This window comes from Crocuta crocuta, unplaced genomic scaffold (genome assembly GCF_008692635.1).
Source record: "Crocuta crocuta isolate KB4526 unplaced genomic scaffold, BGI_CrCroc_1.0 scaffold162, whole genome shotgun sequence".
Lineage (NCBI taxonomy): Eukaryota > Metazoa > Chordata > Mammalia > Carnivora > Hyaenidae > Crocuta > Crocuta crocuta.
Window position 1 is genome coordinate 3,351,312 of NW_027529433.1, and position 24,303 is coordinate 3,375,614.

Genomic DNA, 24,303 nt, shown 5'->3' on the forward strand with positions numbered 1-24,303 from the left:
TTTAAAAAATGATTACATCGGCAATGTTTTTGCAACTTTTGTAAAACTGCTCTTGAAGACAATCACTATTATCTTGTTCAATAGCCCTTATATAAAGATCTACATGAAAAATTCATCTTAGAGCTGAATGTCAAGAAATATAATTGTCTCTTAGTGAAATGTTATGCTTCCTTTTTATAAAAAGATGAGTTATGTAATCTCTTTCTTTCCCCCTCTTGCTGTCTCCCTCCCCCTCTCCTGTTTTCACCTTAGCTACCAGGAAGTTCAGATTTAAATTTTATGTTTCATTGAGCTACTGTTCTTAACCTGTACATTCTGATACAATCTCCTCACCCCTGCATGATCTGGCTCTTGTTCTTGTAGAATTGTTTCCAGTGGTTCTATTATATCTAGGTCTTTTGTAGTGAACAACTTGAATCCTTTTGGAAATTGACAGAACATAAGGTAGAAGTGAAAGAGCAGTCTGGGTTTTCATTGATTGAGGTTTTACTATACAACTAGGAGGTGTATAGGATTGTAAATGATCCAAGTTAATTAGATTCATTTGGGAAGAAAGATTTCTTTTAGGAAAAGCTAAATGTCAAGAATCCTGAGTAACAGGGTGGGAATCATCCTATAACTCAGTCTCCCAAATGCTCCCTGCTGAGGGGTATTACCTGGATCAGGAAAACAATACCATATAAAGATTGGCCATTAGCTCTTAAATACTCAATGAATTTTGGCCCATTCATGTCAATGATCCTCCTATCACCCTGTGAAGCAAGCAGGGGGCAGGAATAACTGCCTCCTCTGCCCACAAGTCGTGAAGGTCAAATCATTTGCTGTTGACCTTTGTCCACCATCCATCCAGCTGAAAATTTAGTACACCGTTTTTTTGTTGTTGTTGTTGTGGTTTTTTTTTTTTTTTTAAAGAAAGAAATGCTGGGATTCTTCATCTCCTGCTTAGGTACTAAGTTTATTAGAAAACTCACTCTTGTTTGTCCTTATTATACAGAAAGAGCAGCAGCTGTCCCCAGCTGGGAAACCCAACTATGACAGACAATTCTGTTCCTGTCCCACCACGTGTGGTCCTGAATGCTGGAAGCAGGAGGAACGTGAGTTTAAAGCCCCAGCACCCAGGGATGCTTCTGGGAAGGGGGGCCCAGGGAGGGTCTCCCCACCCTACAGCCTCAGCCAGGGCAGTGAGGGAGGGGACAGGAAGTTCACTACTAACTACTTTTGTGGTGTATTGAGTCTCACAGATTTGTCATTCAGTACACAGCTTCTCTCTGAACAGCCCACACAGCTAATCCCTGTACTATATTTCTCTCAGTTTTCCCTCCTCCACCCACAGTTCTGCTGACTTCTCTCCACACAGGAGAGACAGAACAGCTGAGGAAACAGCCGAGCGGTGGAAAATTTTTGAAAGTGTTTTGAGCCCACCCAACCTGAGGAGAGCATTCAAAGAAAAACAGGAAAGGGTGAGTAGGAGCTTCCTCAGCCTCCACACACAAGCCGGGGATTGTCACTCCCACCCACCCCCCAATCCCAACAGGGGCTGACTGCTGGGACCCAGCCATGGTGCCCACACACAAAAATATGCAAATGTTTTTCTGTGAGGATTATGGAATGGAGGCAATTGCTTGGCTATTTCGGATACCACCACTGCATGGAACTGGGGGGCTCAGTAGGTTCACTCCATTCAAACACTCACCATAAGAGTTCACACAGCACCTTTGATCTTAAATTGGAACATTTAAAGGCCATGATACTGGGAGAATGAATGCAGGTCTGAAGATGCATGTCTTTCTGTTCTGGCAACAAAAATCAGATTCCCCAGTCTAAAGGGTAATTAATACCCTCCCTATGTGCATGTATGTTCATGTAACTCACCCTTTTCTCCATTCTTTTCATTTCCTTTCAACTTCTCTTCCTACTCCAGACCAGAACCTTTAAGGCCATCTGTCTTTTCAGGAGTTGGGGGTAAGAAAGAGATGTGGACTCATATAGTCCTCAGGTCAGTTTAGTCCTCCCTCTCTACTTTATCAGAGACTCAGCCATCTAGATGACTTGAGGGTGGCAAGGCCAAAAGGAGTTTGGCTATACCCCTCATTCATTCATTCATTTAACAGACCTTTATTGAATATCTACAGAGATAAGTTCCCCATCCTTACCCAGTTAAACACACCACATCAAAAAGTAGTCGTTGATCCCACTTACTCCCCAGCAGTGACCTCTGTATCAATTTTTGGATCTGGTTTAGCATAAGGCTTTTGGATAGAACCCAGAACCAATGAAAGGTGACCAATGGTTAAACAAGATTATAAATGTCATACTCTATGAGCAATCCATTAAATAGTTTCCATTCCATGGACTAGACTGATCCTCCTGGCTAAGCACCCAAGCACTAAAATTAATTCATTCACCATTCTGCCCACGTTTAGGCACAGGTTATTTTGTTCCCATTTTGAATAAGAGACTATGCTCAAATCCAGCCTAACTTTTCTTGTTGGTGTCAGTATTATGTGTTCAGTGCTAATTGATATCAACCCATTCAGGTAACACATATTTATTGAGTAGCGACAATATGCCAGATAGTGTCCCAGATACTGAGGCTGCAAATCGACATGATTCCTTCATGGAGCCAACAGGTAAGTGGGATGAGATAACTCTTGGCTTGTTGTTCTTTCCAAGACACAAAATAACTCTAATTATGTACTGCTGTGCAGAAAACCGAAGTGAAGAATCTGGTTCTAATAGAATGGAACAGTAGGGATTGTTTGCAATTTGACTAGAGGTGATAAACATTTAAGTTTATCAATCTACCATCTGACTAGCTGTGTACAGTTGTTATCTTAGAGATAGAACAATACAGATTATAGTTAAATAGTTGGTAATGTTTATAGTTTTGATACATCAGACCTTGTAAAGAATACTTTCAAGGCAGTTGTAAGCACCAGATAGTCAAAAGACTAAGGCACATGGCCACTTTTCCTTCTCTTTCAACTCTTAAATTGGAGAACCAAAAGAAATACAAATGAGTTTTGCAGCTCTGGGCCTCTAAGATTAAAAATGAGTTATTTCAGTCTCTTGATGCCAACCTGGGGTTTAAGACACTGAGGACTCTTTTATTGATGAGGGATGTCCCTAATATGGTATATCAGCAATAGACTTAGCAAATGAACAAGGTAGTGATTTGTGGCCAACAAATTTGTGCTTGCTTCAAGAAGTTATTTTTTTGTCAGACTCAGCAGGGACCCAGAGGTTGGAGAGTCAGCCCTGGGTTGTGGACTGGACATACCATTCCACCTCCTGGCACTGAGGAATCTTTTAGCACCTAATTGGAAAACAGCTCCATCTCCAAAACAGCTCCAAGCTATCAACAAGGCTCTGCATGTGGAATTTCCCTTCACTTTAAAATTGCTGGACTATATCCATTCAATAACAAAGGATCCCTGTACTCTTTTTTAACTACCAGGAACTTCTGCTTATCCAGCTTCTCAGATGCTCTCTTTTAACAAGAAAAATTAAAACAAACCCACTGGTAAAGTCTCAAACAGAATAAACTAATGACAAGCCTTATGTTTCAATTAGCTCAACTTTTGTCTTAATAAAATTTGTGGGTGGCCATTATCTTCTTACAGATGGAACTGTCACTGGCTTCTTTAGCTTTGATAGAAGGATTTGTTTGGAATGTAGTATTCATTGTTGATACTAAATGAACATTTTGATTTTTGTTTTGTTTTGTTTTGTGGCCCCCAGGATGATCAGGGAGAAGAAAAACATTGGTCAAAGAAGTTTTGAATAATGACAGTGCATTCTCTCTTTATATCTATAATTTTCATATAACAAAGGAAACTCTGGATACATAATAACTCCCTGTTGTTAGGCAGTTGAGGTATGCGAACTCAGTCTATATAATAATACAAGTTTTAGAACTAGTGGAGAGAATAAGACAGATTTGAGTTTGAATCCTGACTCCAAATTCTCACTCCACCATTCAATACCTTGGCCAAATTATTTAACTTTTGTGAATCTCATTTAATGGTGTTCATCACCTCACCTCCCTCCTAGGATTTTTGTGAGGGTTGAATGAGATTTAGCATAGTTCCTGGCATGCTGAGACCCTCAATGGATGCCATTTCTCCAACACTCCCCCCCTTTCCCTTCTCCCTGTAGCCACATTTATGAGATGACATCACAGTTCCCTTAGGGCAATCGCTACTAGGTCTCAGGATTTCCAGACCCCTGCTGATTTAAGAATCCAACTGTGCTGCTATTATTTATGCAAATACCAGCTGGGGACCAATGCCATAACAAGGATGAGTCATTTCAGAGCACTCCTTAACAGTCTGATGTTGCCTCAGAAAGAACTGGGTTTTCCTAACTGATGGGGGAGAACAGTGGGAGACGTTGCCAGAGACTTCGGGACTGCTGATAGAGGGTTCTCATGACACCACAGGCTTTTTGTGGAGAAGGTCCAGGACTCCCCTAAGTGACATTAAACAGGTATTAGCAGCTTAGACTTTGAAAGCTTATAAAATGGGGTTTGAATATTGATTGTTACTCACTAGCTAAGTACCCTCTCAAAGAGTCTGATCTCTCTCAGTTCTTATGAGAATTAAATAAGGTAAGGACAGTGGCTGGCACATAGTAAATGCTCAATAAAATCAGTTATAATCTCTCTGTCTCTGTCTCTTTCTCTCCCTCCTTTCCTCTCTCTCTCTCTCTTTCCCCTTCTGCCACTCTATTGTGGTCAGAGTTCACCTCTCTTCTATTTGCTGATTATTGAAGCCTGCCATCCAGCAGTTGGCACATTAACGGAGATGCTGTGTTTTGTACATTTACTATGTTCTCACTTCTGCTGAAATGCCTACATCCCATCCCTGCACACCCCACTCAATGTGAATTCATTCTTTGATCATTATTTTGTGAAGCCTGTCTTCACCTAAAACTATAATTACTATTCAGTCATGTGAAACCTCATATAACTAAATAAATAGTTGTTGATTGATCATGTAGATAATCAAGAGCTTAAACAATACATTTTATTAAAAAGTAGTTGAATTTCATACCATTATTTCAAAGTTTTATATCCTACCAAGGTAGTATATTTCAGTAAACTATGTTTTAAAACCAAGCTAGGGGTGCCTTGGTGACTCAGTCAGTTGAGCATCTGACTGGCTTAAGTCATGATCTCACAGTTTGTGAGTTCAGGTCCCACATTAGGCTCACTGCTGACAGTGCAGAGCCTACTTCTGATCCTCTGTCCCCCTATCCCTCTGCCCCTCCCCAATTTGTGCCCCCCTCAAAAATAAACATTTTTTAAAAATAAATAAAAACAAGCTAAAATGTCTCTATTAAAATATGAACATTAATAATAATGATCTGAAGACACATCATGGAATGTGAAGTTGCTCTACTACAATGGATTGGAGGCTAAGAAATCACCATCTCAGTAAATAAATTAACATTTACCAAATGCCCCCAGGATACACAGCCCTTTATCGACAAATTTAAAGTTTTGTAAGTTTAATGAGAAAGTTTCCCTTTTTTTTTTTCCTGGAAAAATCTCTTTAGATGCTTTCTGCTCTTGGAGAGGCAGGTATGTATATATATATAATTAGCTCCTTTATATTACCAATATATCATGGAGACACAGATTTACATTATATACAAGCTCACTATTAGTTTCCTGAGTTAGGTGTATCTATTCTGATATAAATACTAAAAAGTGCATGAAGTATGCATAAATCCTGTCTAACGACTCAAGTTAAATATACCTCAAAGAATGTTCTATCTTATTAAATTTTGCATACATTTTTCTTACAAGGGAGTTATTATTCTGCATTGTAGCATGTGTTTTATTACAAACTTGGAGTTCGTTGACGAACATAGTGATGGAGTTGCAAATCAAGTCAACAGCTTAATGAGCTCAGCAGGATGTTAGGAAGCTCTTCCCCTTCTGTGTGCAGAAGCTCAGTTAGGTTAGGACCTTGAGCTGAGTTCCAGGCAACCTGGGCTCTCCCCGTGGGGAAGATCCTTACCTAAGGCCCTCGCCCTCAGGAGAGGGCTGTCTGCAATACTCCAGAGTGTAGGTCTCAGTGGCCTCTGGGTTGGCAGGCCGCCACCGAATGGTGGCCGTGTTCCAGCACACGGTACAGTCCTCAGTGCGGATTACAGGGGTGGAGGGTGCTGCGAAAGAGAACGAAAGTAATCATGGAACACTCAACATCAGCTCTGTTTCCCTGGTACCCTGGGAAGAGTGCTTGAGAATGGTTTCGTTTTAATATTTGATTAAAAAACACATTCTTGGTTGAAAGCCCAAAAGATATAAAAATGTATATAGTGAAAAGTCTCCTTCCCACCTCTGCCTTCCAATATACATCTTTAAGCAAATAACAACAAAGAGTCGTGTCTTTCTTTCTTCATACAAAAGCTAGCCATGATCTTGCCTTCAGTAGGTACTCAATAAATATTTATTTTAGGAGGCAAGAAGAAAGGATAAAATGGTGGGAGTGAGTCATTTCTTCTTCTGAAGTAGTTACAATGATCTTAAAGGTGATGCAAACTTGGCTTTTGCCACACCTACAGCAGCCCTCAGTGAAAAGATTTCATCATGGGGACGCATTCCCAGTTGAATATCATAGCTGTAAAACCTTTTGGGGTTCCTAGTACCTATACGATGAAGCCAAATCTTCTTACCTTAGCAAACATGGCCCCCATACACTAGCCTTTCTCACCTCATGTCTTTCTTCTCCTTTCTTTTACGCCAAAGAAGTAATGACAAACTTCTTGTAGTGCCCTGCACACTCTATACTTTTTCTTATCTTGATGCCTCTGCTCAGATATTTTCCCCAAATGGAATACACTCCTTTAACTGATCCTTCAAAGGATTCCATTCAGGCATCAATTCGAAGAAGGCATTCCTGATCTGCCCCTTCCCCGGGCTCTCTTGGGTATTCCTCTGGAGTGTTTTCATAACTTGTATATAACTAGATCATGACCCTTATCACAATTTTTTTATGATCTTCTGTTTTGTTGGTTTTTGTTTTTTGTTTTTATCTCTACCACTTGACTGCAAGCTTCTTGAGAACAGGAACACAGTTTTATTTATCATTGTATACTTGGCACTGCACAACACCCAGCATACAATAGGTGCTTAATAAATGCTTATTAGTTGATCTTAATAATCTGTGAAGAATTGAATACTGTCTCCCAACACCCCCTTAACATCTCTTTACCTGTTCTAAAAATTGCCCTTTCACTAGGCAGGCTACATCCAGTGAAGTTCACAGCCATTACCCACACTTGATAGCAACGGTCAGGTTCCAGGTCTTCAAAAATGCAGTAGCTTTCTTTCACTGTCAATCTGTATTCTTCTACCAACTCTAGAATAAAACACAATTAAAAACTTTAAGGTGTCTTCTAAAGTTAATTGTAAATGATAGCTACTGGAAGAATTGGTCTACTATTTTCAGTGGAAAATTCAAACTGATAAATTTAACAGATATCATTTGGTGATAGCTAGTACTTTCAGATACCTAAGAAAACAAGAGCAAGCTAGAATGATGCAGTATTACATTTTCTTACCAGAAAATAATAGCATATTAGTAAGATATGAGCTTCATCTGCCACAACTTAAGTAATGCATTTCAATAGCAAATACTAAAATTGCATAGTTTATGTTAGCTTAAATCTCAGTAATACATTCTCAAAAAATTCTTAAGAAGCAATGCCAGTATTTTAGGAGAGTGTGTAATAAAATAAGAACAACCCCATGTTTTCTAAATTTATGATGTTATAAAGCATCTTCCCAAATTAGTAAACAATTTTAGTATTCAGTATGACTTTCAAAGTTTCAAAGCCTGGTTCCTTCTCATGAATTCCAGAATCCTTCCAACTAGACAGGTCCACAATTTATAGAAATGCTTAAAAAGCTTTGATAGGTCATAAACTATTCTAAAAAGTAACCTGGTCAATTAAGACATTTCCTAAAATTTCTTAACTCATTTTACTCTCAGTATTTTGGTAGTATTATTACTCAATACCGTTATGAAAATACCTGCCCTTTTGGGCCAGTGTGATTATTCTTACTGAAATGTTTTTCTCCTTTAAATAGAATTATTTTCTTTTTTAAATTAGCCATGATCATTTTAGTTACCTTCCCTTATTACTCTTGAAAATCACATGTTCAGAACTCAACCAGTTAAGAAGCCCAGGTCATTCACTTTTAAAGGAAATTTAGGAGCTTTTCAACTGTTTCTTTAATGCATCTTTCTGTCCCATTGAGCTCTTCTTTCTGGACAGTAAGTTTGGTTTAAAGAATCTTGTAAGGACTCATACATTGAAAAACATTTCCCCCACATCCTAGAAACTGTAGCTACAGTTTTCAGTGGAATCATCCTCTCCGGCTGAGTCCTGTTGCCCCAGTACTTCTTTTAACAACACACATATGTTGCCAGAGACCCCACACAGAGCATGGAATCACAGTATAGATCACCAGATTAGCTAACGGGCATCAGCAGATTTCAAGGAGGTGAATGAATGAGACACAGGACAGGTGTTTGGGGGCTGGGGCAGGCCGGGAGGTGAATCACTAAGAAAAAAGAAAGCACTTCAGGCAATCAATAGATTGTTCCTAAGAGGAGTCTTGAAGAGCCATGAAGGTCCATGACATATCATGACATATGCAGCTAGATATGGAGGAAGAGGAAGTATGGTGTAACAAGACAAACCCAGAGACAAGCAGACAAAAACATAAGCTTTGGAGTCTCAAAGGTTTGTGCTTGAAGCCTACCCCTGTCATATAGAAGTTGTGTGACCTTGGGCAAATTACTTCACCTCACATCAGTTTTCTTATGTGCAAATGCGGATAATAGCATTTACCTTGTATTGTATATGGTCGTAGGTTACCAGCAAAATAAAAAGTCCTTAACTGATAAACTTACACAACTTCACACTATGTCTATGGTTGCTTTTATAAATTTTTTTGAAGCTTTTTTCTAATTTAAGTAAGTATCACGTGACATCTCAAAAGACTTAAATCTTGGTAACAGCAAAACATAATAAAATTCATTCCTCGGGGCACGTGGGTGGCTCATTCGGTTGGGTGGCCAACTTCGGCTCAGGTCATGATCTCACAGTTCGTGGGTTCGAGCCCCACATCGGGCTCTCTGCTGACAGCTAGCTCAGAGCCTAGAGCCTGTTTCAGATTCTGTGTCTCCCTCTCTCTCTGACCCTCCCCTGCTCATGCTGTCTCTCTCTCTCTCTCTCAGAAATAAATTTTAAAAAAAAATTCATTCCACGTTACAACTTGGGCTCCTGAGTTTTGGAATGGCATGTCTGTCCTGTCGTCTGCTCCTCTGTTTCCCAAAACATGTGGGTCTGTTTTCAACAACCAATACAGAATACCAGCACACCCAGCTCTGTTTCATTGGGAAGGACAAAATCAAAGTGTCTGGCTTCTAGGTCTTATTAGAAGTCCTACTGAACAGGGGCACCTGGGTGGCTCAGTTGGTGAGCATCTCACTTTGGTTCAGGTCATGATCTCATGGTTCCTGGGTTCGAGCTCCTCATTGGGCTCTGTGCTGACAGCTCAGGGCCTGGAGCCTGCTTTGGATTTTGTGTCTCCCTCTCCCTCTGCCCCTCCCCTGCTCTCTCTCAAAAAAAAAAAAAAAAAAAAGAAAAAACATTGAAAATAAAAAAAGACGTCCTACTGAACGGAGATTTACAGAGGCTCAACTAAAGATGTGTCATACATTTGCCCTACTAAGCATTTTCACTTCTATCTGCATATTAATTGAGGACACGAAGAAACTACACTTTTCAAAGCCCCTGCCTCGAGAATTGTGAAGTTTGAATTAACCTTTATGGTTTGTTTGCTGCTTTTATCAAGGTAGATCTGAGAAACTGCCAACCATGACATTCCAATACTACCTTTGTGTTACAATTATTATGGAGGACACTGTCCTGTATGCAGCTCATTTCTCCCCTGCAAAATGGTACTATCTTTTAGACTCAAGTAATGAAAGGGACTTGTTCTCCCTGCAATGCTGGTATGTTACTTCCAGTCCAAACATGAGAATCTCTTAGTTGCTCCTGTTATCCCATGAACTCAAAGCCAAATCTGAATCTCAATTACAAGATTCATGTTGTCCATTATGATGCATTTTCTTTTTCTTGATTCTAACTTCCAATTTTTGCTTATATGTTTTATTTTGTTTATATGGTTGTTGGCTTGTTGTTGTTTCTATATGTGGCTATAAATGCTTTGTGGAATGAGTCGTAACAAGGTTATCTTTAAGTACTTCACATTAAGATGCAGAAATGAACATATGCGGCTGTATCTGTGTTCAGGATCCTACCGTTCACTTCTTGGTCATCTTGTGGCTCTTCCATGCAGTAAACCTGGAATGAGTCGACGACATCTTCCTTGTTCATGCTCCAGTAAACTGCAATTGTTGTGCTAGTGGCAGAATTTGGTTCCTGAGGTTCTAATCTAGGAGGCTGTGGAACTGGAATATAAGCAAGATTTATTATCACTAATACTGTTTTCACTGATTGATTTTTTTTCCTTTTACAAGTCACTTATGCTTGTTAAAAAGAATTCAAACAATACAGGAATACATGGAGTAAAAGGGGAAGGGCTCCCTCATTCTCAGCACCCCCACCCCAAGGACTTTCACTGGAGGCAACCACTGTGATATTTTAGGGTGTATCCCTCCAAAATGCTTTCTATGCATTTGTATATGTGTGCTTATATCCACGTAGAAATAAAAATAGACCAAAATGCGATCACTTGAAAATACTCCTCTGTGGTCCTATATTCAGAGTAATAAAATGTATACACGTTAGATTTGGTTTTCCTTCAAAACAAAAACTTCAGTTGCTTTGCTACCTAACCAATGTTGTATCCTCTACATAAATAGAGTCTATATTCACAATAGATATAAATAAAATCCTTTTTAGATTCAGCTGCTACATGATCAAAAAAGAAAAAAGACTTGTATGAATAAAATATCAAAATACACTTTCTGAAATTATATCCTATTTTCTCTTTCCAATGTGATGATACCTACACATTTTTAAAAAAATTAAACATGGGGCGCCTGGGTGGCTTAGTCGGTTAAGCGTCCGACTTTCGCTTAGGTCATGATCTTGNAAAAAATAAAAAATTAAAATATTAAAATTACATAGGAGAAAAAGTGCCCTATTACCTAATTCAAAGATAAGGTGTAGATCTCTAATATGACTCTGTTATTCTGAATTTTAAATTCAGACACTATTCTCAAGTGTTTTCACTGAGATTTAAAAAGTTTACATTATGCATATTGAACATTAACGGTATATACAACACCATAAATAAAGCTCCAATGCAATTCTCTTCCAAAATTTTGAGATACAAAAGCAATGACCATATTTTACAAATTAGAGGAGAAGGTTATTCCTATAGTTGAAAAGATATCATGCTTTTAAATTTGTTTTTGTGGTTTTTTTTTAGTCAACATTTCCTGAGAGATAAGCTTACTGAAATACTATGAGCCAAATCTTATGAGATTACTTTATTAAAAGTCAACACTGAAGGAAAAGAAAACAAAGGTTAGTTCAACAAAAATGTAAAAATGAGAAAAAAAAATAGTCTAAGGAATGGAACAAAAAGAGGCAAACTGAAGATTCGATAAAGAGATAAAGAGCTGAAGAAATACAGAATTATGAAGAATGAGAAGTAAGATAAACGGGTGAGCAAGTTCATGGGCTTCAAAGTAGAGCCTGAGGTTAAATGCCAGATCCCTCACTCACTAGCTATATTATCTTAGCTTCAGTTCCCCCATCTTTAAAATGGGGAAGCAACAACAATAATAATACCATTCCCTTCCAGGTTAATTGTAACCAGCATATACACATTAAGTACTTAGCAGATTCTCTCACACATAACCAGTGCTAAATTTTCAAAAGGCAAAAAGGCCTTGACGGCAGCACAGACAATGGAGGGAAGAAGGCAGGAAGCTCGTGAAGATGCAAGTTGAACTGAAGATCCATCATCCAGTATATCACAGAGGGACTACAGAGGTAAGACCTGCTGAGTAGGCTGCTTGATAAACTCAGAAGCCTGCCCGGCAGAGCACCTCCCCAAAGAATGATAATGGTTCAGAGACCCATACACTGTCTTTGACTTTCCTGTTTGTCTTCCCAGCAGGAAATCAGTGTCACATTCTTAAGGAGTCCATCCAGATAAATGTAGTTCAGTAAATTTTCATGTTGCCTAGGTTTACTGAAAAGCCAGGCAGAATTCTTCAACTACTGTCAATCACCTTTGAAACAGTGTAGGAGAACTCCTTGAGGCACGAACAATAAAAATCTCCCTTTCTTTTTCCTATGAATTTTACATTGAGCTATATCTGCTTTTAAATTCACAACATGGGGGCGCCTGGATGGCTCAGTCAGTTAAGCATCCAACTTCGGCTCAGGTCATAATCTCATGGTTTGTAAGTTCAAGGCCTGTGTCGAGCTCTGTGCTAACAGCTCAAAGCCTGGAGCCTGCTTCAGATTCTGTGTCTCCCTCTCTCTCCACCCCTCCCCCACTGCTGTTCTGTCTGTCTCTCTTTCAAAAATAAAACATTTAAAAAATAATAAATAAGATAATAAAAATGGTAACATGTTTTCAAAAATCTCTCTCTCAGGTAGCTTTAAAAAATTAAAAAGTGATATTTACTCCCCCCAAATCATCAAATTTTAAAGTAGTTGTAGAGAATTAAGCAAAGTGTGTAGGTTAGGAGTGATTTTGGACCTCAGTGTTGCTTCCCCCCAAATTATTACAGTTAAAATATCTTTTTTCAAAAACACGGAAACAACACGTTACTTTTCAAAGCACATTTAAAAAAAGAATATTTCATTGATATAATCAAATGACAATGGCTGGACTTACAATTCCTATGTGGCAGAATATTAGAGACTTAGATTTCATGTATCAGCAACTCTATTTACACTGCTATAGGAATAAACTTGCACAGCAGTTAATGCCAAAAAAAAAATACAAAATGAGATTTTAAGGCTTCTTTATTGGAGGCTAAGAAATTGGGCAGAGAAACCACCACATGGATTCCCTCCTTCTGATGGAGTGTGCCCCTAAAAAGCTGTCCCACTCAGCAAGTTAAGCATCAGATCAACTTGGACTTTAGGACCTGTGTGGCCAGATGCCGATTCCCACTCCATCTAGCTCTTCCCAGGACAGCAATATTATTCACAACAGTCAAAACCTGGAAACAACCCAAGTGGACATCAATGGGTGAATGGATAAGCAAAATGCAGTATAAATATACAACACAACACAACACAGCACAACACAATAAAATACAATATTATTCAGCCTTGAAAAGGAAGGACATTCTGACACATGGATGAACCTTAAGGACATGATGGTAAATGAAATAAGTGAATCACAAAAAGACAAATACTATATGATTCTAGTTATACAACGGATATAGAGTAGTTAAATTCATAGAGACAAGGAGTGGATGGTGGTTGCCAGTGGCTGGGGAGCTGGGGAACCGGGAGGTGGTGTTCCATAGGTACAGAGTTTCAGTTTTGCCAGATGAAAAGAATTTGGGAGATGGATAATGGTGATGGTTATGCAGGATGTGAATGTACATAATACTACTGAAGTGTACACTTCAAAGTGGTTAAGATGCTAAATTTTATGTTATATGTCACTAATCTCTGGTTTTCTTTCCTGTTACAGCAGTGCACTCCACCTCTTTGCGGTGGAGAAGTGGTTCAAATATGAAGACCCTGAAGCCAAAGTGCTCCCCCTACCCCCCAAGTAGCTGTATATCTAGGGCAATACGAGAGACATTTTTTTTTTTAATTTCTAGGATAGAGAGAGACAGCATGAACAGGGGAGGGTCAGAGAGAGAGGGAGACACAGACTCGGAAACAGGCTCCAGGCTCTAAGCTGGCAGTCAGCACAGAGCCCGACGCGGGGCTCGAACCCACGAACCGCGAGATCATGACCTAAGCGAAAGTCAGACGCTTAACCGACTAAGCCACCCAGGCGCCCCATGAGAGACATTTTTCTGTCTCCTCTGTTTCCTCATCTGTCAAATGGAAATAATAACAAAATCTAGTCATGAGACTGGATGACAGGATATGCTTAACAGTCTCCCCGGGTGCAGCATCATGTTAAGTGTGGAATAAGTGTTAGGGACTGTTCCATTTCTCAGTAGAAAAGTCACATCCTGTCCTTAGTATATCTGATTGGTTTAGGGAATGATCAGATTAACTTTTCAGGTACCAGGCAAGGATTTTACATCTGAGAGGGCTCACTGTCACAAATGAGCAAAAACTATTTAGCGGCAAGTCAACATTCTGGGCTCCAGTTCTATGAAGCTGACACGCCATGCATGCATGGCATTTTCTTCTCAGAAATCAGTCTCTATAAACAGCTCAAAATGGCTGGAACTGCCACTTGCCTTATTTCTGAATAAATCATTAACACTTTGTAACAGTTTAACCCTGTGGTCTCTAAAATACATAAAATGTCCTCTCATTGCCTATCAGATATTCAAAAGATTTTATCCTTCTAAATGAATAGCAGCATTTAATGAATCCCTTAAAAGCAAATGATCTACTTTGTTAACCAGAATTTCTTAGTTTCCAATCACTGCTCTAAATATTTTTTTAATTTAAATCCAAGTTAGTTAACATATAGGGTAGTAATGGATTCAGGTGTAGAGTTTAGTGAGTCATCACTTACATAAAACACTCTCAGTGCTCATCCCAACAAGTGGCCTCCTTAATACCCATCACCCATTTAGCCCACCGCCCCACCACCCCTCCAGCTTGTTCTCCATATTTAAGAGTCTCTTATGGTTTGCCTCCCTCTCTGTTTTTATCTTATTTTCCTTCCTTTCCCCTATGCTCATCTGTTTTATTTCTTAAATTCCACATATGAATGAAATCGTATGATATTTATCTTTCTCTGACTGACTTATTTCACTTAGCATTATGCTCCATCCATATTGTTGCAAATGGCAAGATTTCATTCATTCTTTTTCATCACTGAATAATATAAATATATCTCACATATTCTTTATTTGTTCATCAATCAATGGACAGTTGGTCTCTTTCCATAATTTGGCTATTGCCAATAGTGCTGCTAAACATTGGAGTGCATTGTATCCCTTCAAATCAGCATTTTTATATCCTTTGGATAAATACCTAGTAGTGTAATTGCTGGGTCATAAGGTAGCTCTATTTCTAATTTTTTGAGGAATCTCCATACTGTTGTCCACAGTGGCTGTACCAATTTATATCCACACCAACAGTTAGCTGCTCTATTTAAATGCCTCTTAAAGACTCTACCAAAAAAACCACCTTTTCGTTTTGACACATTTATAGATAAAATTTATTAGGATAAATGACTGAATTTTGCACTTTCTATAAGATTGATGGGTTTTTAGTCTTTCTAAAGGACACATAAAAAGCTTTTTACTAGTTGCTAAACTAAAATTCTTCCTATGGGAATGAAAATTAATTGTCAATCTAAAAACATCAGTTGTCTTTTAAGGTGGTCTGGACGGAATATAGCATCTTTTAAGGAAGATAGCTGAGTACATTTTACAGTAAGTGAAAACTCGGTAACTTCACTGAAACACAGCAGCTTTGAGAAATCTAAATAAGTTTCATTGTCTTGTTTGTTAAAATAGCACATTAAAAAATATTTTGAAGAGCGGCATGATGCTTCTGACAGCTGAGTAGGAGGCTCCTGGCCACAGAGCATGATGCTGAGCTGGTAGTTCTCTAATCTGTTTAGTATGAAAAAAAAAAGGGGGGGTGGGGGAAGAAACTCAGTTGAAGAGAAAAAAACCACTCATAACAAAAAATCTGTTCAACACATATGAAAATATTTGATTTATTTTTCCTTCCATACCTAACTGCTGGAGTGAAGCAAATAATCTCTAGAAGATAGAGAGAGAAATCCTGTTTTACAAAGAGGAAAAAAAAAAAGATGAGACCCTTTGGTTCCATCGCTACTTCTTCCTATCTCCTCGATATTTCAAGACAGTCACAAAAGTTCAAATGGAAATGCAGATTATAACTGAAATGGTATGCTAGTCTTATATTTGATTCAGAATCTAGCTTTAAATTTTTACAACTAAGATGGTTTTTTCCAGATATATTTCCTTACATACAAAAACTGTAAAGCAAATATAAACTATTGAGATTGTACCAAAATGAAAAGCTTTTGCACAATGAAGGAAATAATCAATAAAACAAAAAGGCAACCTACTGAATGGGAAAGGATATTTGCAAATGATATATACAAGGGGTTAATATTCAAAGTATAGAAAGAACTTACACAATTCAACATCAAAAAACCCCACAAATAACTCAATTAAAAAATGGGCAGAAGACTTGAAGAGACATTTTTCCAAAGACATACAGAAGGCCAACAGGCAAATGAAAAAATGTTCAATATCACTCATCATCAGGAAGCTGCAAATCAAAATCACAATGAGATATCACCTTACACTGGTCAGAATGGCTAGACTCAAAAAGACAAGAAAAGGTATTGGTATTGGTGAGAATGTGGAGATGGTGGATATTGGTGTGCACTGTTGGTAGGAATGTAAGTGGGCTCAGCCACTGTGGAAAACAGTATGGAGGTTCCTCAAAAAATTAAAAACAGAAATACCATACAATGCAGGAATTCCACTGTTGAGTATTTACCCAAAGAAAACACAAACAGTAATACGAAACTAGATATGCACCCCTATGTTTATTGCAGCATTATTTACAACAGCCATCACAGAAGCAATTTAACTGTTCATTGACAGATGAATGGATAAAGAAAATGTGATATATATATATGGAATGTGATTTACATATAATGGAATATTACTCAGCCACAAAAAAGAGCAGAATCTTTTCATTTGCAACAACATGGATGGGCCTAGAAAATTTTATGTTACGTGAAGTAAGTCTAACAGCGAAAAACAAATACTATATAATTTCATCTATGTGTGGAATCTAAAAAACAGAACAAATGAATAAAGAAACAAAAACAGAAATAGAATCATAAAGAGGAACTGGTGGTTGCCAGAAGGGAGGGGAGTTGGGGGGAATGAGTGAAATATGTAAAGGAGATTAAGAGGTATAGGCTTCTACTTATAAACTAAATAAGTCACAGAGATGAGAAGTATAACACAGGGAAAATAGTCAATAACACTGTAATAATTTTGCGTGGTGACAGACCATAATACATTTACCCGGGTGCACAATGCTTAATGTGCAGAATTTTTGAATCATTACGTTGTACACCTGACACTAATATAGCATTGTCAACTATATTTATATATAAAAAAAACCTTTACAAAATAAACAAGGAATAACTGCCAAATTTCATCAAGGTAATTAATATATTAAAATTCCTACCAGCCACTTGTTTTAACATCTGGTCACTTCTCGCTGAGCTGTCATCATAATGTTCAAACAGTGAAAAAGCAGCAGGCATTTTCTCTAAAGAAGCAGTGTTCTCCATTGCAGAAAGCAACCTACCAGAGGAGGAAAACAATTCTACGTAAGTCAAGAAATTACTGACATGCAAAATGAAAATAATTGTTTAAAATGAAGTCAGTGGTGGTGGTGGTGGTTCTTTGAGGCATTGTATCTAAAAGGGAGTTAAACTGTTTCAAAGTCTAGAAAATATATGTCTAAAATCTATTTATTCTTGGGATTCTTTGGTTGTAACAGGTTAAGATTAGAAATTGCATGCCTATATTCCCAAATCCAGATAGATTCTATCAAGTTATACAGTCTCAATTTTGCACCTATAAGGTTAGTCCTAAAAATTACTATTTTCTAATGATTATGTTTTCCTTATTTCCTGAAGGATATGAAGCTTGACAGCCCTTCTGGAAATTCACATACTCTTTGATGCTCTTGTTCTCAACCCTCACTATTATGCTTCTAGTTATTTAGTTTTTCAAAAACTATGTTCACCTACTATGTACTAGGCAGTGTTCTGGTACTGGGGATACAGCAGTCAAGGAGGATAAAGTCTGTACATTAAAAAAAGTGTTTTTTAATGTTTACTATTTTGAGAGAGAGAGACAGCACAAGTGGGGGAGGGACAGAGAGAGAGAGACACACACAGAATCTGGAACAGGCTCTAGGCTCTGAGCAGTCAGCACATAGCCTAACATGGGGCTGGAATTCACCAGCCAACCATGAGATCAAGACCTGACCTGAAGTCGGATGCTCAATCAACTGAGCCACTCAGCTGCCCCTATTAATTCTTTTATTATTTTTTTTAATGTTTTCTTTCTTTCTGAGAGAGAGAGAGAGAGAGACAGCATGAGCAGGGGAGGGTCAGAGAGAGAGGGAGACACAGAATCCGAAGGAGGCTCCACGCTCTGAGCTGGCTGTCAGCACAGAGCCCGACTCGGGGCTCAAACCCACAAACCATGAGATCATGACCTGAGCTGAAGTCAGACGCTTAACCGACTGAGCCACCCAGGTGCCTCATCCCCTATAAATTCTTAAAAGAGTAAACAAACCACAGTTTATAAGTCAACAGCTTTTATATACTTAAGACCCTCTTAGGAGGGATGCTAAGCATTTTTTTTTTTTTTAATTTTTAACGTTTATTTATTTTTAAAAGAGAGAGAGACACACACACAGAGTCTGAGCAGGGGAGGGTCAGAGAGAGACGGAGACACAGAATCCAAAGCAGACTCCAGGCTCTGAACTGTCAGCACAGAGCCTGACGTGGGGTTCAAACCCACAAACTGTGAGATCATGATCTGAGCTGAAGTTGGCCGCTTAGCCAACCGAGCCACCCAGGCGCCCCAACTCTTAGCATGTGTATCCAGGTACAACCTGGGTTTAAAAAAAAAAAAAAATGAAACAAACAAAAATAAAACAGGCTGATTCCGAAGAGAGGAAAAGAGGAAGAAGAGACTGCAAAGGTGTTCCACTTTAGAATAAGAGGCCCTAAATTTGGTTCGGTGTTCTCCTCTGTACATCCCACTCACAGAGGACTAGAAGTATAATCCAGCAATTAAGCCAGATTCGAGGAACTCCATTGGCTTCATTATTGTGAACTTTGGTTTGGGTAGCACAGATCCACCTCTGAGACTTTGCACTTGCTATTGGAACTTTCTTCTCCTAAATATTATATGGCTCCTTCCTCACTAGATCTCTGTTCAAATGTCAGCTCCTCAGAGAGGCCAGCCCTGAGTACACTACTCACACAGCACAACCTATCCCTAATATCCTTTATTCTTTGAATTTTACCTCCTCAAACTTATCACAACCTATTTGTTTTTGTCCTTCTATTTCACGAGAATGTAATCTACGTGCAGGAAAGGACTTTGTTTTCTTCACCACTATACTCTACTGTGTTACTTGGCACACAGTAGGGATTTGACAAGTGAATTTGGATTGAATAGAGGATATTTTCATTTGGTGAGAATATCAGGATCTCAGGTCTGGTAAAATGCTTTAATCAGTGTGAGGTGAAAAGATTATAAAATATAACTGAAATATTTAAGGAGTGTCCACTATGCTTACTAGTGCTAGGAATAATAAAATAATAAAATACACTATCATCTGATTTTAGAAGAGATGGTTCCAGGAGGGGCTTCAAAGAGGAGGTGACATTTGTGCCTAGTCTCAAAGAATGAACAGGAGTTTCTGAGGTGGGAAAGGAAGGAGGGTGTTGTGGACAGAAGAACAGCTTGAATAAAGGCAAAGGGCTGTGAAAGATGCCACACATCTCAGGGGACAGATGGGCCCCGGGGGCTACCTTGAGAACCAGGAAACAGAGACAGAGAACAAATGGAAAGGTGGTTTGTGGCTTGATTGTGAAAAGCCTTTCATATTTACCAAGAGTTTCCATTTTATCTCATAAGGCAAAGAGAACCACAGAAGTGTTTTCACAAGAGAAGTTCAGAAGAATATCCCAGCATGAATCTGAGAAAAGATCAGAGCAAATATGCCGACTTGAGGGGTAGTGAAGTGGATTGGGAGCATCCCACAATGCTCTGGGTGAGAGAAGACACCACAGGCCTAAGAGAAGGCTTTGGGGAGGCAGAGGGTGGAGATGACAGATTCTGAATTAATGAACAGTGCTGACTAGCACATACTCCGAGCCTAGTCAAGGCGTGTAATTGACTACTACATGGGAGACTTCCTGCAACACAAAAGTTCTGGTTGTAGATACCACAAATGAAATGTTTGAGTTTTCCCTTACACACTGCCCTGTTCAATTTTAACATTAGTATATGAAAGGGCGAGAGAGCATCTTTTTTTTTTTTTTAATAGTTTATTGTCAAGTTAGTTTCCACATAACACTCAGTGCTCATCCCCACAAGTGTCCTCCTCCATGCCCATCCCCCCCTCCCCCCACATCCATCAGTCCTCAGTTTTTGTCAGCATTCAAGAGTCTCTCATGGTTTGCCTCTCTCCCTTTCCCCCACCATTTCCGCCCTTCTTCTCCCCCTTGTTCCTCCGTCAAGTTCCTCCTAATCCTCCTATACGTGCAAACATATGATATTTGTCCTTCTCTGCCTGACTTATTTCGGAGAGAGCATCTTTTTAAAGGCAGGTCCTACAATGGTTGGGTTTCTCCTTCTTTTTCATTATTGTAACACAAACAAGCAAACCGGAAAGAGAGGGGAAAAAAATGTATCTTCTTAACAGACCAGCATTTTCTAAGCAAATGTGTTTTTCAAAATATGCAAATATTGAGTCTAAATATGCTTGACAGCATTCCTTAATTTAAGTTCAGTGTTGAGAAAAATAATTTAATATACAAGCACTGCCTTTAGAGATATCTATGAAGGCAGGGAGAAGAAACAACAAGGGTAAAAAAAAAAAAAAACAGCTGGATAATAAGCACTTCTCAAGGCAAAGAACACCAAAATAACACTGAGGCTTTGAGGCAGAAGTTGTGTTGAGGACGTGACAGCTTTCTTTCTGGTGACATAATCAAACTTCACCATTGTATGTGTGTGCATGTACCCGCGCACCCATATGCATGTCTAAAAAGGACTTTCATTAATTGCTCATGTTTTTTCAACAAATCCCAAATTTTGTTGTCTTTTTTCTTCCAGAAAAAGAACAGTTACCCAAGTGTATTCTCCTTTAGGTGGCATGCAGCTGTAGCAAAGATTAATTCATTGTCAATTGGACAATGAAAAGAATTTAATTAAAATGACACACAGATGAACAAGTTCAAGCACAAAACCAAAGAACTGGTATTTAGAATTAAATAGATGCCAATTCACATCAGCAAGTTAACATCCTAACATTTAGAAAAATAAAAATGTACTGTAGCATTTTTGAAGGTAAAAGCATTTTACTATTTTGTATTCACCAAACTTTCGTGGCAATCAGCATGTTCTGTGAGGAGATAAAATATCAATAAGCAAATAATGCATCTACAGTGTCCAGTGTATATGAAATGGCAGTACAATATAAAAACACATATACTTTGTAGACAAAATTCAATAATACTTAGAGAAGTGTATACTTTTTTTAAAATGAAGAAAACTGGAAATAAGATCTGGGTATGAGGGTGTGCCTCAGACTCCTGTGTGAGAACTGGTAACCATGCAGGCCGGTCATTCCACCCTGGCTCCTCCTGTAGTGGATCTGGGGTGGGACTCCAGGGCCTTTCCTTTAACAAACCGCACAGGTAATTTGGGCATGGCATATTTGTGGAACCACCACGCTGGAGGACAGGCTATTATACACCAGATGTTCTCAACCCTGTCTGCCCATTACAATCACTTCAGAAGCTTCAAAAATGCCCAGGCCATATCCCAGACCAATTAAAGCAGGATGGCAAGAAGTACGATTCAGGGGTCAGCACTTTTAAAGCTTCCTGGGTAATTTGATTTATGACAGAGCCATTATAATAAAGCCCTTATTGAATAATGCCAATATTTACATACAAGTTCTTTTCTTAAAACATATTAGCAATATTCTGTTAACTAGATTGTTCTTAAAGGTGAACAGGAATCATCTGTGCAGTTTTCATTATCTAAAAAAAAAATCAGATTTCTATGTTTTAATATAACACAAACACAGTGTTTTTATTTTGCTTTATGCTCTTCTGCAATTTGCCACTGAAGTAAACTCAACCAAATTCACAATTTTAAAAAATGTACATCAAAGGAGTAGAAATGATAAGAACATTAGGCTCAACTAGTAGGAAAGTCCTCAGGTCTTGCTCTGGGGCAAAAGGGAAAATGTGTCAGGTCAATATGAGCATTTCATTATCAGATGCTCCAAAAGATAAACACAGATCTAATGGTATGTGTTTTTATAGACATTTTCTAGTTTCTTGTTAAGTGTTTTGCCTTTTAAAATAATGACAAATTTCCCTTAGACTGAGTGTTAACAGCAGTAACAAAGACAAAACACAATCAAAAGAGGAAGATTCATTTAGATTAGCTGAGCAAAAGAGAAGATAAATGCATGCCTATCATTTGAAAGAACGAGAAAGGAAATGAGAGAACATTCCATTAAGATTATATAAATCATAAAATTACTCAAAGCAAAAATGAATGATTCTTTCAATGCTCATATTTAACCAGTAAGTCTAAGTATCTACAAAATGTTCTATATGCAATGACAATAAAGATGGTCCAGATTAGGCTGAAAATACAGAATACATCTCAAGGAAGCAGTTAAAAATCTACATTATGATAATTGTTATTTAACTAAAGCACATGCAATATTCTTTCAAAGCTGTCATTTAGCTTTTAAAAGCACTGTGTCTAAAAGTGAAAATTCAGTAGCTCAGTCAAAGTATGTATTGTTTAATTGGCAGCTTATTTTCTAGAAAGCATCAAAATATTAAAAATAAAACATACAGTCATGCTATTTTCAGTCACCACTACAATGTGCCATGTTTTATATACCTTTCATTGATTTCCTCAAACGACTTATGAGGTAATGAGAGAGAGAGAGAGAGAGAGAGAGAGAGAGAGAAACTAATTAACAACAAAACCAACCTAGGGACTTAAGATTATGCATGTTCTAAAGGCATTACTTTTTAGCTTCCCTCAGTCTGTTTCTCTGGGGGGCAACAGCCCCTAGCAGCAAGGAAATGAGTGCTCAGAAGGGGTAGGGGGATCTGGGCAGGGATGGAGGGGGCTTAATTTCCAGTTTTGCTCTACTCTCCATGATAAGCAAGGCCAGCAATGAATTCTTACACTGCTCCTCTCTACTCGTCAACAAATGGCTGAGCTTCCAGAATAGACTTCTTCAAAGCAAGAAAAAGGACTTCTATTTGTTCAGTGTGGGATATATACCTAAAATGTAATCAGTAGTTATCTCTGGGTGATACCTTCTCTGTGCTTTTCTGTATTTTCCAAATTTTCTAAAATGGATATGTATTACTTTCATAACCAGAAAGCAAAGCTTTCTTTTTTCCAATTTGTTCTAGAGAGAAAATATTCTCATCAAACAAAGGTAAGGTTCTTAGGGAACACAAAGAACTTTTTTAATATTACACTTCACAAGAGGTGCCTAATTTTAAAAGATTAAAGCTTTGCCGTAAACATAAAGCAACTGAAGGATTTTCATTCTTCGAGGATGCCATGTCCATCTCACTCAAATTAGTCCTGCCTGGAAGTATCTCCATATCAAAGCTTAACATTATCCCATTTTGCCTTGTTCTATCTCCAGACTTCACTCGAGAGCTGGGAGGACTGGGGAACTTTGAAGGAGAAGTCCAGACTCTTTGTAAGATGGTGCTTTCCTCCAGTATAACATTAGGTGTGGGACTGTCCTCCAGGAAAACACTACTCCTGGTTAATCCTGGTTCCGTGGAGAACCAGAAATTTACTGAATGTTCTAGGGAATTAGGAGAGCAAAGAGCTGCTTCTGTGGTACAATTTGAGAATCACCTAAGGGACTCTCAGGCCACAAGATACTTGTTTGAATTAAGGAATCTGGTCCCCAGGAGGACACTTTAAAAACACTGACATGTTACCTGAAAGAGGTATCACATTATGTCATCCTTTTGCATGCTGAAAGTGTACTGACATGTTACTCTCAGCCACTTGGTAAGGCTCAGAGGTTCCTAGGATATGTCACTTCAGATTAGGGAGTAGGGATGGAGAGAACAGGCCCAGAGGCCAGCATGAGGATGCCAGGCACTGGGAGATCAGGCTGGAACCCAAAGGGAAGGCATGGCATGAGTAAGACTTTCAGGCTGTTTTCCTTCCCTCTTAGAAGGTGACCAATCCATGTGACAGAGTGAATGGATGATGCTGTCACCTGACTTTCATGTATCCTTCAGCTGGA

General features: G+C 38.6%; 1 protein-coding gene across 1 annotated transcript in view; it reads right to left on the reverse strand.

Annotated features, from left to right (window-relative positions):
* The window catches only part of CMYA5 (cardiomyopathy associated 5), an 83,063-nt gene that overhangs the window by 17,680 nt on the left and 41,080 nt on the right, over positions 1–24,303 (reverse strand). The window contains exons 5-9 of the mRNA XM_077759837.1: positions 22,914–22,936; positions 17,416–17,534; positions 10,347–10,496; positions 7,224–7,370; positions 6,027–6,174 (exon numbers count right to left, since the gene is read on the reverse strand). Coding sequence (XP_077615963.1) covers positions 6,027–6,174; positions 7,224–7,370; positions 10,347–10,496; positions 17,416–17,534; positions 22,914–22,936 — 587 coding nt within the window. The remainder of the gene's footprint in view (positions 1–6,026; positions 6,175–7,223; positions 7,371–10,346; positions 10,497–17,415; positions 17,535–22,913; positions 22,937–24,303) is intronic.